Raw genomic sequence first — 13,724 nt, forward strand, 5'->3', positions numbered from 1 at the left:
TAGCGCCTTGTTTCCGTCAATACATCTCAAAGCGCTTCACAGAGTTTATTGTGAAGTGTAGTGACTGTGTCGTTGAAGGCGAACACTTTATACTTCAGCAGGGAAGGAAATGTTGAGAGACTTCCACGTGAGAAAACTCCCTATGTCGGGAATACAATGCCCTTTCTCACCCCTTGCCATAAAGCATTAAGTGCAGGGTATCACTCTGAGTAACTCTGTATAAATTTCTACCTGTTCAGGGATCGACAGAGTGGTCTTTAACGAAGGAATCTCAGTCGGCTGAAAGGACGTTTTGTACATTTCGCCCGCAAAATATACGGTCAATTCACTTTACAGGATAATCTGTGAAGTGCTTTGAGACATCTCGAAGACATGATAAGGCGCCATATCAAGTGCAAGGATTATTATTACTATTATTATTGATGCTACCTCTGTGTTGTGCTATTCACAGCTCGTTAATCTCCTAATCAAAGGTACAGTTTAATATGAGTGAACTTCATCTGAGGTGAAGTTATCAGCAGCATCTGTAGAATTCTTTGCAAAGGATCCTTGGGGGCAACTTCAAAGTTCTTTTGTATGAACTTGTACAAGTCTTGATACTTTGCCAGCTAATGACTTGGGACTAAAGCTCCTAGGAAGAATAAAGGACGCAGTGGGACCTTCATTCGCTCAAGCCAGGCAGAGATCAAGTAGCATTTACAATCTCTAATGACAATGTTGTCTTTGTATGTCAGTCTGATTGAGCTCTGAGTCAGAAGGTTGTGAGTTCAAGCCCCGTGTCGGGACTTTGAACTCACAGCTCAGGCTGACACTCCAATGCAGTGCTGGGGGGAGTGCTGCATTGATGGGGGTGCTCTCCTTGGGATGAGACATTAAACTGAGGTCCCACCTGTGCCTGTTCAGGTGGACATTAAACATCCCGCTGCATTCTATTCAAAAAGAGAAGGGAGTTTCTCTCTCTCAGGGTGTCCTGGTCACCCAGATAGAATTGGTCACTCATGGCTGTTTGTGGGACATTGCTGTGCGCAAATTGGTTGCCACGTTCATCCACAACAACAACAGCAACTTGCATTTATATAGCGCCCTTCACGCAGGGTAGGTCCTGGAGCGCTTCAAAATGCACAGTCACTACACTTTACAGTATATCCTGTAAAGTGCTTTGAGAAGACATTCCTTCATGAAAGGCCAGGATTCAAATAGAAGGATTATCATTATTACTATTATTATTACTGCTTTAAAACAGAGCTTGCTTTGTGTGACATTGATTGACATGTGCAAAGGTCCTGCATACAGTAGCAGGAGGCACCACCCATAGTGCTGAACTACAGCCACTGACTACGAGGGTTACAGTACTGGATGGTATATTATCGAAGTAGACAGAGAATATAATGTGTTTACTGGAGTAATTACAAAGCCCTAATCTCATTGTGGATTTCAGACATGATTATAACCTTGCTTTACAACCCCATGAAACCTGAAATGAGATTCCAATTTTGCTGCAATGCACTGAATATTTTTCTCTACCAGTTTTCTCCACATTTCACCCTTCCCTTCCCTTCTGTGTGCAAATTGGCCGCAAAATTCACCTTCAAAATACCAAGTCACTACACTTGGCAGTAAATCTCATGAAGCGCTTTGAGACGTCTCCCTGATGTATAAATATAAATTGTATTGTACTGTAATGCAAACGGCCGTTTGCAATGTTATCCTAAGTGATCAAGCAATCCTTGAATTGCTCTCATTTACTGCGAAGCAATAATTTATCCATATAGCCAGGAATATTGTGCCCACAATTCCGCCTAGTCTCTGCTCTGAAAGACCAATTTTGCGTTAAGGTTTCAGGTCAGGCAGAAAATGGCGTAAAATTCTGAAACTCAGCCCACGTTCAGAGCTCCGAGACGCTATCCCGGGTGAAGGGTGAAATATAAACAGGTTGGGTGTCAAAGCGCTTTGCGGTGATTGCTGCTAAGTGCGGTGAACTGTGTATTTCTGAGGCAAATGCAACAGCCAATTTGTGCAAAGCACAACATGTCAGAGGGTGAATGACCCATTTTATCAGACTAGAGTATTGGCCAGGACACAAGGAGAAAATCCCTTGTCTTTTCAAACAGTGGTTCTTTAACATCCACCTGGACAGCCAGGTGGGACCTTGGTTTAACATCTCACCTAATGGACGGCAATTCTGGTTATACAGTGCCCCACTGGGATGAACGGACAATTAATCTGTATTTTGGTGAGTTGGGATAAGGAAGAAATGTTGCCCAGGATCTTGGGATACCTCCTCTGCTCCCTGAACCTGGAATCATCCAGGCGGAAAACACACACACACACACCAGAAAGAGGAAATTCTGCGCTGGTGTAATTCCAGAGAAGATGTCTTATCCTGCACCTGGATTGAAGCCAGAACCAAGTCACACTGCTAAAGAGGTTTAATTTATGGCTGAAATGACGAGCCACTTAATGCATATTAATGAAAAAGCTTCATGCAGTGGTTAGAGTCTTGACTAGGAGCTGGCGTGGGCCTGAACAACTCTTACTCAGAGCAAAACAGAGTGTCGACACAAGTGAAGTATTGGATCAAATTAATCACTCATAACGGTATATATTCAGTAGGTAAACAGTTATGATGGAACATAAAGAATGTTCTTTTCCCCGGGTCCATTGTTTCTTAAATTGTAAAATCTTTATCGGGCTATTTTCACAAGGTCGCAAGCGAGTTTCAGATAAAGAAGGCTGTTTCACCTCATCCTTCCAGAATATACCCAGCCTATTGCCGTCCCATTAAGCATTAAGCCCCACATATCAGGGACAGTCTAGGCTGACACCCCACTAGTGTTGGGGGAGTGCGACATTGACAGTGGTGCCATACTTCAGATGAGGCATTAAATCGAGGTCTGTCCGCCTGTTCAGGTGGACGGTAAAAGATCCCATGGCCACTATTTAATGGGAAAGGAGTTTCTCATAGTATTCTAGCCAACAATCCCCTAGAAAAAATTGGTCATGGCTGTTTGCGGGGACACTATTGTGTGCAAATTGGCTGCTGCGTTCGTCCACAAAATACACAGTCGCTACATTACATTATACAGAAATTTCCAAAAAGCGCCTTGAGACTGTATCCGCACTATATTAATGAAAAGGGCTGTTATTATATTTTATTAGTCGTATTATTATCCCGATAGGCATTAAATCCACAAGGGCAAGCGGATTTCAGTGCGTTGAGACATCCTCCTGACCTGAAAGGCGCTACACAAATGTCATTTTTGTTGTTGTTATTGGGTATTGTTCATAATGTAACAGAAATACCAGTACATTAGCGAGTATGAAAGGGAATATTATTTTTTTAGTTATGATCAGAAGTCATATGTTGCAGCATGTGATTTTTCAGTCCAGGAAAAAAAGGGTTGACTTTGTATGTTCTGTTATCTCCTCTTTATATCACTAATACCACACTTGCATTGCCATAGCAACAGTTACTGATATGCACATACCCCACAGCGGGACACCATCAATAATATCTGAAACTAACAATGCAGAAAAATTCTAATGAAAACTACATTCCTGGATCACGTGAAGTCACAGGAGGCACGGAATTCAAGCCAGTCTTAGCCCATGATACCCTTAGCCCTTTTTGTCTTCAATTTGACGTTCCCGCAGGATTGTGGAGAACGATGTGAAAAAGCATTCGATTCCAAACCTGATGCGGGAGCCAACTTTTTTTCCCCCGATTCTCGAAAAATTCTGCACAACCTTAAATCTTAACACAAAATGGTTCTCACGAGGAGGAATTTCGGGCCTGTTGTTCCGGGGACGGAATAGAATTGTATACGTAGAGTTGCATACAATACAGTACAAAAATTGTAGAGCTTGTCATTCAGCTCAACTGGTCTGTGTGGGTCTTTATAATCCAGTGTGTAGCCTCCACCCATCCCTTCCCTACTCCCATAAGCTCTTTTATGATTTAACCCTCTTTTAATATAGGTTTATAGGTAACACATGATTGAGCCTGGCAGATCCGCTCAATGAAGCTTTTAAACCTGGGACAAAGTTCAACAAACAAAATAATACCATAATGGTCCGTGTGTTCGACGTAGCATGCCTTAGCACATGGTCGGGATGTCTCAAAACGCTTCACCGGATTTACTGTAAAGTGGAGTAACTGTCCATTTTGTAGTTGAAGGAGGCAACCAACTTGTGCACAGCAATGTCTCGCAAACAGCCATGACTAGGGGATCGTTCATCAGGATACCCGGAAGCAACTCCCTTCTCATTTCGACTAGTGCCTTGGGATCATTAAAGCGTCACCAGAACAGGCAGATGGGACCTCGGTTTAATGTCTCATCCAAAGGATTGAGCGCTCCTCAGGCTAGCCTAGACTTGTGAGCTCAAAATATAACACAGAAATTTCTGGCTGAATATGGGTCATCAGACTGGGCGATGGATTCACCATCTGGCAAGTTGATGTAACGGTACACATGAGATTCACGGTACGTATTGAATTGCCAATCTCAATGGAGCAGTGGTTCAAATTAACATCATGTGCATTGTTTTCAAGCGAGCAAGTGATGAATCCGTACATTTGGTGACCCCACTGATATTTAGCCTCCAGAGCAGTATAATTAGGAGGTTCATTTTCCTTGAGAGGATTTATAAGCGGAGTTAACACTGAGCAGGCGAGAGCTGGAGCATTTCAGATAATACATTACCTTTGCGGTAATTGTTTCCATAGTTGTGGCTGAGATTTCGCTGTAACCTGTGACTTTCAGAAAGTACAAGAGGTGCGGTATTTCAAGCGCTCTGGGTTGCTACCCTGTGTGAGGGGCGCGATATAAACACAAGTTGTTGTGGTTGTTGTTGATGTTATAACAATAGTCACATATGATATCAGGCCTTAAACATCAGGAGGATGTTTCGCTAGTTTTATTAGTAATAATAATAATCCTTACATTTGATACAGCACCTTATCACGTCCTCGAGACGTCTCAAAGTGCTTCATGGAATACACTGTAAAGTGAATTGACTGTATATTTTGTGGGGGAAATTGTATGGTGACTGTGTCTTTTGTAGGCATAGGCGGCAGCTAATTTACGCACAATAATGAAGTGACTTTTCGAAGCGTGCCGTGGGTTCGTTTGACCTCTGCCTGTTCCGTGGATTAACAGCTCACCCTCATAGCAATGCCCTAAAACCACTCATTTTTATGCACGTCTAAAACGTTTTGGATTTATCGTGCTGCTCTAATCCTGTGTCTGTCCGTGCGGAAGGGTTAAGAGAAAACCGGGAGGTCGTGTGACTTTAAATCCAACAGCAAAGTAACAAGTGGAGGCTTTTGCAAGCGGGGTGATGATTCCGCACTGTTAACACTGGAATGTTTCCTGGGAAATGTGTAAGAAACAGACGCTCGCAGCTGTGGTGTTAGAACAAGCGAGCTTGCAATAAACCGGGAAAAGTGGACGGGGGGAGAAGGGAGTGGGGGGAGGTGGGGGGTGGGAGGGGTGACAAGTCATTGCCCAGTTAGAGGCAGCATTTTTCTCTCATCCCCCAAAAGTCTACGGACTCTACAAGAATCGCAAGAAGGAATATGATGAAAAATATATAATGCATCGTTAATAGCCAAACAAACTCTGCCTCTCCACACATCCCCTATTCCCCTGAAGCTCCCCGCGGGCTTGTGATTGACAGGAACAATAAAAGCTGTTGTCCATTGTAGGATAAGGTCAGGCAGGAGTCTTGTATAATAGATTAATGGTTGCCATATATTTGTAATGAGCGTGTTAGCTTCTTGAAAGGTGGACTGTGAATGAGAGGCTCCAAGATTGGACGGTGGGTTCAATGTCCTTTGCTTGGGAATCCAGCAGCTTGTGGTAGGGACAGGTAATGAGATGATGAGCTATCCCAGCTATGTACTGAAGGCCATCCGAGTCTGCAGGCGCTAATTGGGGAAGCCAATGCATCCCTGGGATTTGCGGTTGCCTCAGAGGTAAAGTGGTCGTGGGTGGTTATTTATAACACAGGGCACATCATCACTCCTGTCTGACCCAAACAATGGTTTGCTTTTCTCTCCCCTCTCCCCGTTTTTAATGCGGTCTAAAATTGTGGCATTCCTAAACTCACACTGTTCCTTAAATCTCTTTGGGAAGTAGGGACGGAATGCATTTAGGAATATCACTGTTTTAACCTCCTTTGCCTCAAGTGGTTATCATACACACAGTGATTGTCACACACACACACAGATCTATCTCTGGAACTCTGGAACTCCATCCCACGGTCCCTTCGCCTCGCTTCCTCCCTTGCCTGCTTCAAGGCCGGTCTCAAGACCCTTCTCTTCGATCGTGCCTTTGGTCGCCCTCCCACCTCACCCCTACCGCACCCCTCCCCCATGCTCAGGTCCCAACCCCTGACTGTTCAGCGCTTTGGGACGTCCTCCCGAAGTGAAAGGCGCTCTATAAATGTAATTATGTTGTTGTTGTTTTTGCTGCGCACAAATTAGCTGTCAAATTCGCCTACAAACACACAGTCATTACATTTGACAGCCATTACCTGTGAAGTGCTTTCAGGCATTTCCATGTTTTAGGCACCTGATCAGATACAAGGATTATTAATATTATTGTTGTATTATTTATAGTTTAAATCATTCCGTCGAGGTAGTTTCTAAGTGGTTTTCAGTGATGTGAGTCACCCAGACCAATAGCACGTTACATATGAATGGATGTTCCTTTTCTTAGTATATTTGCCTAACTGCCTAAAAAATGGCTATTTTTGCAGGAGGTTGCTATTTTGTTCGCCAGGTAATTTATCAGCAATAATAATAATCATTTTTATTAGGATTATGATTATTATTATTATTGCAGTGCACGGGTTGAGCTCCACGCGAGGTATGATGTGTGGTTTGCTTAAACCCGTGTTCTTTCAACAGCAGCGCTAATGAATACAACTACTGTGGACAGGACACGGTTCTGGTAATTAGGGACCTGATCACCACGGGATTCTGAAAATGACTCCAATTACGTCGAGAGCAGGCATTGCATCTCGCAACCCACAGGCTTTTTATGAATGGCGCCGAAGGCCACAGAACGGTTTGCTCAGCATTGCAGGTCCAACAGTTGGCCTGGCGCTGTGTCACAGACTGGGTTCATTCGCAACGATGCTTTCACTCTCTCTCCAGCCACCAACAAACAGGAGGGGGTCGGGGTGGGGGTTAGGTTAAGAGCTGCGTGCTTGCCAGCTCTTGATCAGGATGATGAATGAACGGAGCCTCCCTTTTGTGATGAATGGAAGGAGATTCCATTGTCCGTCGCGAGGTGAGCCGGGAGGGAAACGGGGATGTACGAGCAGCAGATGCAAGAATTATTATTGTGTTGTGACAAAACTGGAATTAGCTCCTAACCACCGTGAGTGATCTGTTGCCCACACTGCGGTGGAACCTCGCTGACTGTTGCCACGGAGACGTTAACAACTACCGTCCCCAAGGGAGGCGGTGTGCCGGGAGGACATTTCATTCCAGCTGAGGAAAATAAACCCAGAAGGAGTTGAGGGAAAAAAACAAAACACGATAGAGTCATGGGCGTCCGTTATGGAGGTGCTCACTGCTAATTCAGAACTCTGTATATACACACACACACACACACACAGGCTCTAAACTCCGTACCCTCACCACACCGTCCTCGCCAGGCTCCTCTGGCTCCCTATCGCCAAACGGATCAACTTCCAAGATCCTCACACCCGTCTTCAAATCCCTTCACGCCCTGGTACCTCCCTACCTCTCCGACCTGCTTACTCCCCACTCCGCCACCTGACACCTCTGCTCGGCTGGCTCCGGCCTCCTGCTTGACCTTCGTCCATCTCCTTGATACCCTTACATATACATAGGAACATTGGAACAGGAGTAGGCCATTCAGCCCCTCGAGCATGTGCCGCCATTCTGTAAGATCATGGCTAATCTGTACCTCAACTCCAATTACCTGCCCTTGCCCCACATCCCTTGATACGCTGACCTAACAAAAATCTATCAAACTCAGCCTTTTGTGAGAGAGTTCCAGATTTCCACCTCCCTTATCATTCTCTGTAATTTACCCTTTGCCTTTCCTGTTCTTTGTCCTTCACGTTTTCCTCCTTGGCCTGGCTTTCTCTCCTTTTCTGAGCCATCTGCACCAAGTTCCCTCGACTCTTTGTCCACTCAGCCCCATTGCTCTCAGAAATATATAGACGTCTGCCTTTGGAATCATCTTACTTTATGGCCTTTCAGCTGAATCCCAGTGACAAGGGTGATGCCCTTTTCACCCAGTGGAGCCAGTGCCATACCTCCTGTGAAAATTGTGCTGCCATCTGTCATCAGCAGTGGGGAATAAGAATAACTCCCATTTACAACAGGGATAGGATTCGATAAGCCGTTTTAGTATTGATTCCTGACTCTCCACCGTAATCCCTGGGCTGATGTTCAGTGCCTGTTCTCTATATTATCTGCAAAGGAATCAACAGAGAGAAACTTCAGCTTGGCGTAGATTTACTCCTATTTTCTTATTCAATGGTATCAAGGGATATGGGGTTAAGGCGGGTAAATGGAGTTGCTCCAGTGGTTTGCTTCTTTGCTCTGCGGGCACCACTAGGCTAAGATTGCAGATTACGCACCGTGCTTTCAGCCAGGCACAGTAGGTAGCGCTCTCGTCTCTGAAACGAAAGGTTGGGGGTTCAAACCCCACATCGGGACTTTGAACTCACAGAGTCTGGGTTGACTCTCCTTTGCAGGGCTGGAGGGATACACTCAATTGTCGGATCACTGAACCCACGACTGTTTTATATGACACTGGCTGTCGCGTTTCGCCCGTAAAGTACACGTGGTCACTCCACTTTACCCTATTCTGCAAAGCGCTTTGGGAGGTCTCGACGGCGCTATCAGGCGCTATATCAAATGCAAGGATTATCATTATTATTATTATCATCACGTCAGAGAGGATTGGGAGGAAGCCACAGCTTTACGATGACTGATTATTTGAAGGGGTTGACAAATAGCTGGTGTGAGGAGAGCACGCTCTGTATAGACTGGGTGACTGGCAAAACCATCATTGCCGTCAGGAGATGTATTGAACGTCGTTCACAGGAATACAATGAGACGGCCCTTCCTTTGTCTCTGTTGTGTTGTGTGTGTGTGTGTGCGTGTAGCGTCTGCAGTATCGCAGGGGAGTGGCACAGCTCTTTGTGCCTCTGATATTGACCGTTGTGATTTATTAGCACAGTTTGACTATGAAGCTTTCATCGGCGCAGCCAATAATGGCTGCATTTTTCGCTTTTTGCACTACAAACGCACGAACGAGTATTTGACAGACCAATTATTTTCTTTTTTCAAGGGAGCATTCATTTCTCAACCACAAAAGACCACTCTGATGCAGTCAAGTCTTGAAAATTAATAAACAAATAATACGCAGCAATTGGCTGACGGGTAACCAGAAAATAATGATGGGCATCGCAGTGCATGGGCTACAAAATTCCACCCAGCCTCAGCATGTAAGGCCCTATTTTCTTTGCCTTAAAGTTTAAGATCACGCACAGTTAAATTCGGCACTTGACCAGGAGTCCGTTTCTTCAGGAGAACTCCGGAAAAGCAGCTCCCAAACCGGGGAATTTTGTCCATCTTAATTTTTAATGGTGAAACGTGTCTTCCAGACTAAGACCAGGTGGAATTTCAGGCCTCACGCCAACACTCAGCACCGGTGTGCAGGGGATTTTTAAACTGCCTCTTTGCTAGAAATGACAGCGAAAGAGCAAAAAAAAAAGGGAAGTACGCAAGGAGAGGTAAATTGGGAGATTGGATATTAAAAATAAATCTTTATTGCAGAGGATGATCGGAATGAGGAACGCTCTACTACAAACTTCTGCCAAGTCCTTAAATTCTTCCCAAAAGGTTCGGGTGCGTTTAGGTTCTGATCTGAGCAGAGGTTTCAGAAGCATTAGTTGAAGCCGTCACTGATGGGACCTATGGGTTTGGACGTTGATTTATCAATCCGGGAAACGTAAAATAGCCAAGGGCTGGGGGATGAGAATTTAAAACATATAAATATATATGTATTTTTTTTTTACGTAGCAAGTTGTTACAATCTGGAATGCACTGCCTAAAAGAGTGGTGAAAGCAGATTCAAGAAGAACTTTCCAAAAAGGGAATTTGGTATTTATTTGAAAAGAAAGTATTTCCAAGGCTACGGGGAAAGAGCTGGGGAGTGGGACTCCTTGGAAAGCTCTTTCATAGAGCCGGCACAGGCACGATGAGCTGTAGGATTCTACGATACTGATTCCATTAGATGAAGCCGATGCTTAACCAGCCCTTTTGTTATCAGTTTGACACGGAGCAGGTGGACCCGCGAGGCAGGACACCACTACATCTCGCTGCTACGCTGGGATACGTGGACTGCGCGAGGGTTTTGCTGAAGCATGGCTCTGACGTGGGTAAAGAGAACCGAAATGGATGGACAGGTACAGTAATAGCTACTCAGATCTGGTGAGCAGTCAGGTCCTCAACTAAAGCATTGCACAATACACAGACCACTGCGCTTCACATTTGGTATCTCGCCTACAGACACACAATCACTACAACCACAGCAACAGCAACTTGCACTTATACAGCGCCCTCCACACGGGGTAGCGTCCTGGAGCGCTTGACTACACTTTGCACCTCGCCTACAAACACACAGCCACCCACACGTTTACAGTGAAATCCCGGGAAGCACTTTGAGACGTCCATCCGACGTGAAAGGCGCTGGATCGAACGCGAGAATCGTTCCCAGGACCCAATAGATGGAATAAACAGAATGAGGCAAGACCGACGACTCATACGAGAAGCTGAGCACAGTCACAGCAATTGCCGGGGCGGGGGGGGGGGGGGGGGGGAGAGCCATGATTTTCGGGAGCTTTATTCACAGCGTGAGTGTCCTGGGACTCCGCACATACTCTCCATTTTGAAAGGAGAGAGTAAAATACACGCAGCCTAGCCTACTTTTACTGTAAGATTCCCAGGAATGGTACCATCTGTGTTACGTGCCTGGGGCATTCTGCTTCCAATTTATTTTTGTGTGGCATTTTCTGCTAATAGAGCACTTACTATGAAAAACATTGTCATGTTAGAGCTGAGTCCTTTTAATACATTGTAATAGCCTGGAAGGAAATACTGTCACCTGGATTTCTGACTGAGTCTTCTGTTTTTTTTTTTTGAAAATATTTATTTATTTATAAATATAATATTTAGTACATTAGAAATCCCAAACAAACACAACATCCTTTGTTACATTTTTTCCCCCTTTTCTCCCGATACAAAAAACATTCAGTTGTTTACGATGCATTCCTTCACCGCGTATGGGTTGTGCGCACGTTTTTTTGTGGAGATGCTGCTTTTAACCTTGTCGGGAGTCGCCCCCGTGTACACCGGTGTCAGCCTGGCTCTGTCGATAGCAACACTCGTTCCTGAGTCAGAAAGTTGTGGGTTAAGCCCCACGTCAGGACTTCAGCTCATTGTCTAAGCTGACGCCCCAATACATCTTTCAGTTGAGACGTTAAGCAGAGTGCCGATTCAGGTGGACTTTAAAGATCCCTTGGCTCTACTTGAAAAGAGAAGGATAGTTTCTCTCTCCTGGTGTCCTGACCGACAATCTCCCAGAAATTGTTGGCCATCCATTTCCTGGCTTTATTTGCTGTGCGCAAATTGGCTGCCGTGTTTAGTCTTCAAAACACAGTCTCTTGCAATGGAGCATCAGTCCGGTCTGTTTTGAGCTTAAAGACCCCGACTTGGGACTTGAAGCCACAAACGTCCGGCTTAGAGGCAAGACTGCTACCAGAATATTTCAGGGCGATTTCAATCCTCCGCTGCCTGGAGTTTCTGCAGTGATTTCCACTCGTTCCCCTGGATTGCTCTGCATCAAAATGTAGACAGAAATGGCACAGGCCTCCCCTTATATAACAGTGGCTGCTGAGTGGCTAACAAACACACTACATACTCACGCTCATAATAACCCTTTCATTTGATGTAAAGTCTCTCTAACTTTGAAATGCCCCCAAAGCGCTTCACAAGACTGTGCGTTTGCAAAGATTCCCTTCAAAATCCAACCTCTTTTGCTGCATGGAGTCCTGTAGCTCAGTGGTTAGAGCACTCGCTTTGCAAGCGAGAGACCTGAGTTCAATCCCAGGCAGAGGGCGAAACCTTGGGCAAGTTTCCTTACTCCACACAGAGCCTAATAATAATCCCTCCAAAACCCAAAACAATAATAAAATTGGTCATTTTCAATCTACGACTGTTTGTGGGACATTGCTGTGTGCAATTGGCTGCCGCGTTCGCCCACAAATATACAGTCAATTCACTTTACAGTGTGTTCTGTGAAGCGCTTTGGGACGTCCTCCCGATGTGAAAAGCGCTATATCAAATGCAAGGATTAGGATTATTTTTAAGTGTAACACTGCTATGTTCTGTTCTCCACAACGTCTACGCGGCTACGGGCAATGCTGTTATCATTGAATTGATCCTAAAGTGTCCATGTCCTCACCGCTCCACCATCAGTGGCCAAGGCTTCAGATCCCATAACCCCATAATGTCAAGAACTCCCTCCCTCTACTCTGTATGGTTAAAGATCCTGCAACACCATTCGAAAAGAGAAGAGAGTTCCTTCTGGTGTCCTGACCAGCAATCACCCAAATAACATTAGTCACTTGACTTTATGGTTGTTGTGCTGCATACCTGTGCACAAGTTGGCTGCTTCATTCCCCTGCAAATACATAGTATTTATAACAACACGGTAAATTCCTGTGAAGCACTTTCTATTACGTGAAAAGGCGCTATATCAAAAGCCAGGACTATTATTTATCTGTCGTTAAGCCTCTGAAGCCTTCCAAAGTGCCCGCCGTCAAACCCTCTTTCCTTCAGGAATTGCATTGGAGCATCAGCATTGGAGCTCAAGGTCCTGACGTGGGGCTTAGCGCCCACAACCTTCTGACTTAAGAGTCGAGGAAGGCTACCAACTGCTGAGCCAGCTGTCACCCTATCTCCTAAGCCTGTGACGAAACAGCTGACACTTAAACCGTATGAACCAAACGCAAAATGCTGCAGATGCTGGAAATCTGAATAAAAAAAAGCCGCTGGGAGCACCCTTTGTCAGAACTGGGCCATGTTGGGGGGGAGAGGCTTTTCAGGGCTAACAGAGAGGGTGGGGTGGGGGGGGGGGAGAGGCAGGGCAAGGAAGACGAGGGAGAAAATGGGGTAGAGGATAGGGGACGATGGGTTAAAGAGGTGTTAATGATGCAAAACAAAGAAGGGGGGAAATTGCCACAAAGCAGGCAGACCAGAGAGAGAAAAGGTGTGTCTGGGACCCACGTAGACAGACACAAGTCTCATTGTAGCACAAGGTCTCGGGGTTCAGATGTCCGTTTTACGGGCGGTTGTAAAGCACGGGAATCGCACTGTTAGTTAGCGAGCTCCACGTCGTCTAGACCACAGGAAAACAGGCAATGAGTGACGTTTCACACCAGCAAACCTGTGGTTTCGTCTCTCAACACGTTTGCGGCATCTTGTCGTGCAACAACAGGGCGGTAATCGATTTTATTAATAAGATAATCCCGTTTGTCCTGAATTGGCTGCCAGCTGCGGACACACAAAAGACACTTACACGTCGGAAAGTCAATCCATTAGAGATAACATTGAGAGGGACGAGGCGAGAGAGAGGGAGGGAGGGAGGCGTGGGGGGGGCTGGCGGGTG

The 13,724-nt window shown here is 45.5% G+C and overlaps 1 protein-coding gene across 1 annotated transcript in view; it reads left to right on the forward strand.

Moving 5' to 3' along the window:
* Window positions 1-13,724, forward strand: part of ankrd13b (ankyrin repeat domain 13B) — a 73,507-nt gene that overhangs the window by 38,765 nt on the left and 21,018 nt on the right. The window contains exon 2 of the mRNA XM_007900766.2: window positions 10,326-10,461. Within this exon, the coding sequence (XP_007898957.1) occupies window positions 10,326-10,461 (136 nt within the window). The remainder of the gene's footprint in view (window positions 1-10,325; window positions 10,462-13,724) is intronic.

This window comes from Callorhinchus milii, unplaced genomic scaffold (assembly GCF_018977255.1).
Source record: "Callorhinchus milii isolate IMCB2004 unplaced genomic scaffold, IMCB_Cmil_1.0 Scaffold10, whole genome shotgun sequence".
Lineage (NCBI taxonomy): Eukaryota > Metazoa > Chordata > Chondrichthyes > Chimaeriformes > Callorhinchidae > Callorhinchus > Callorhinchus milii.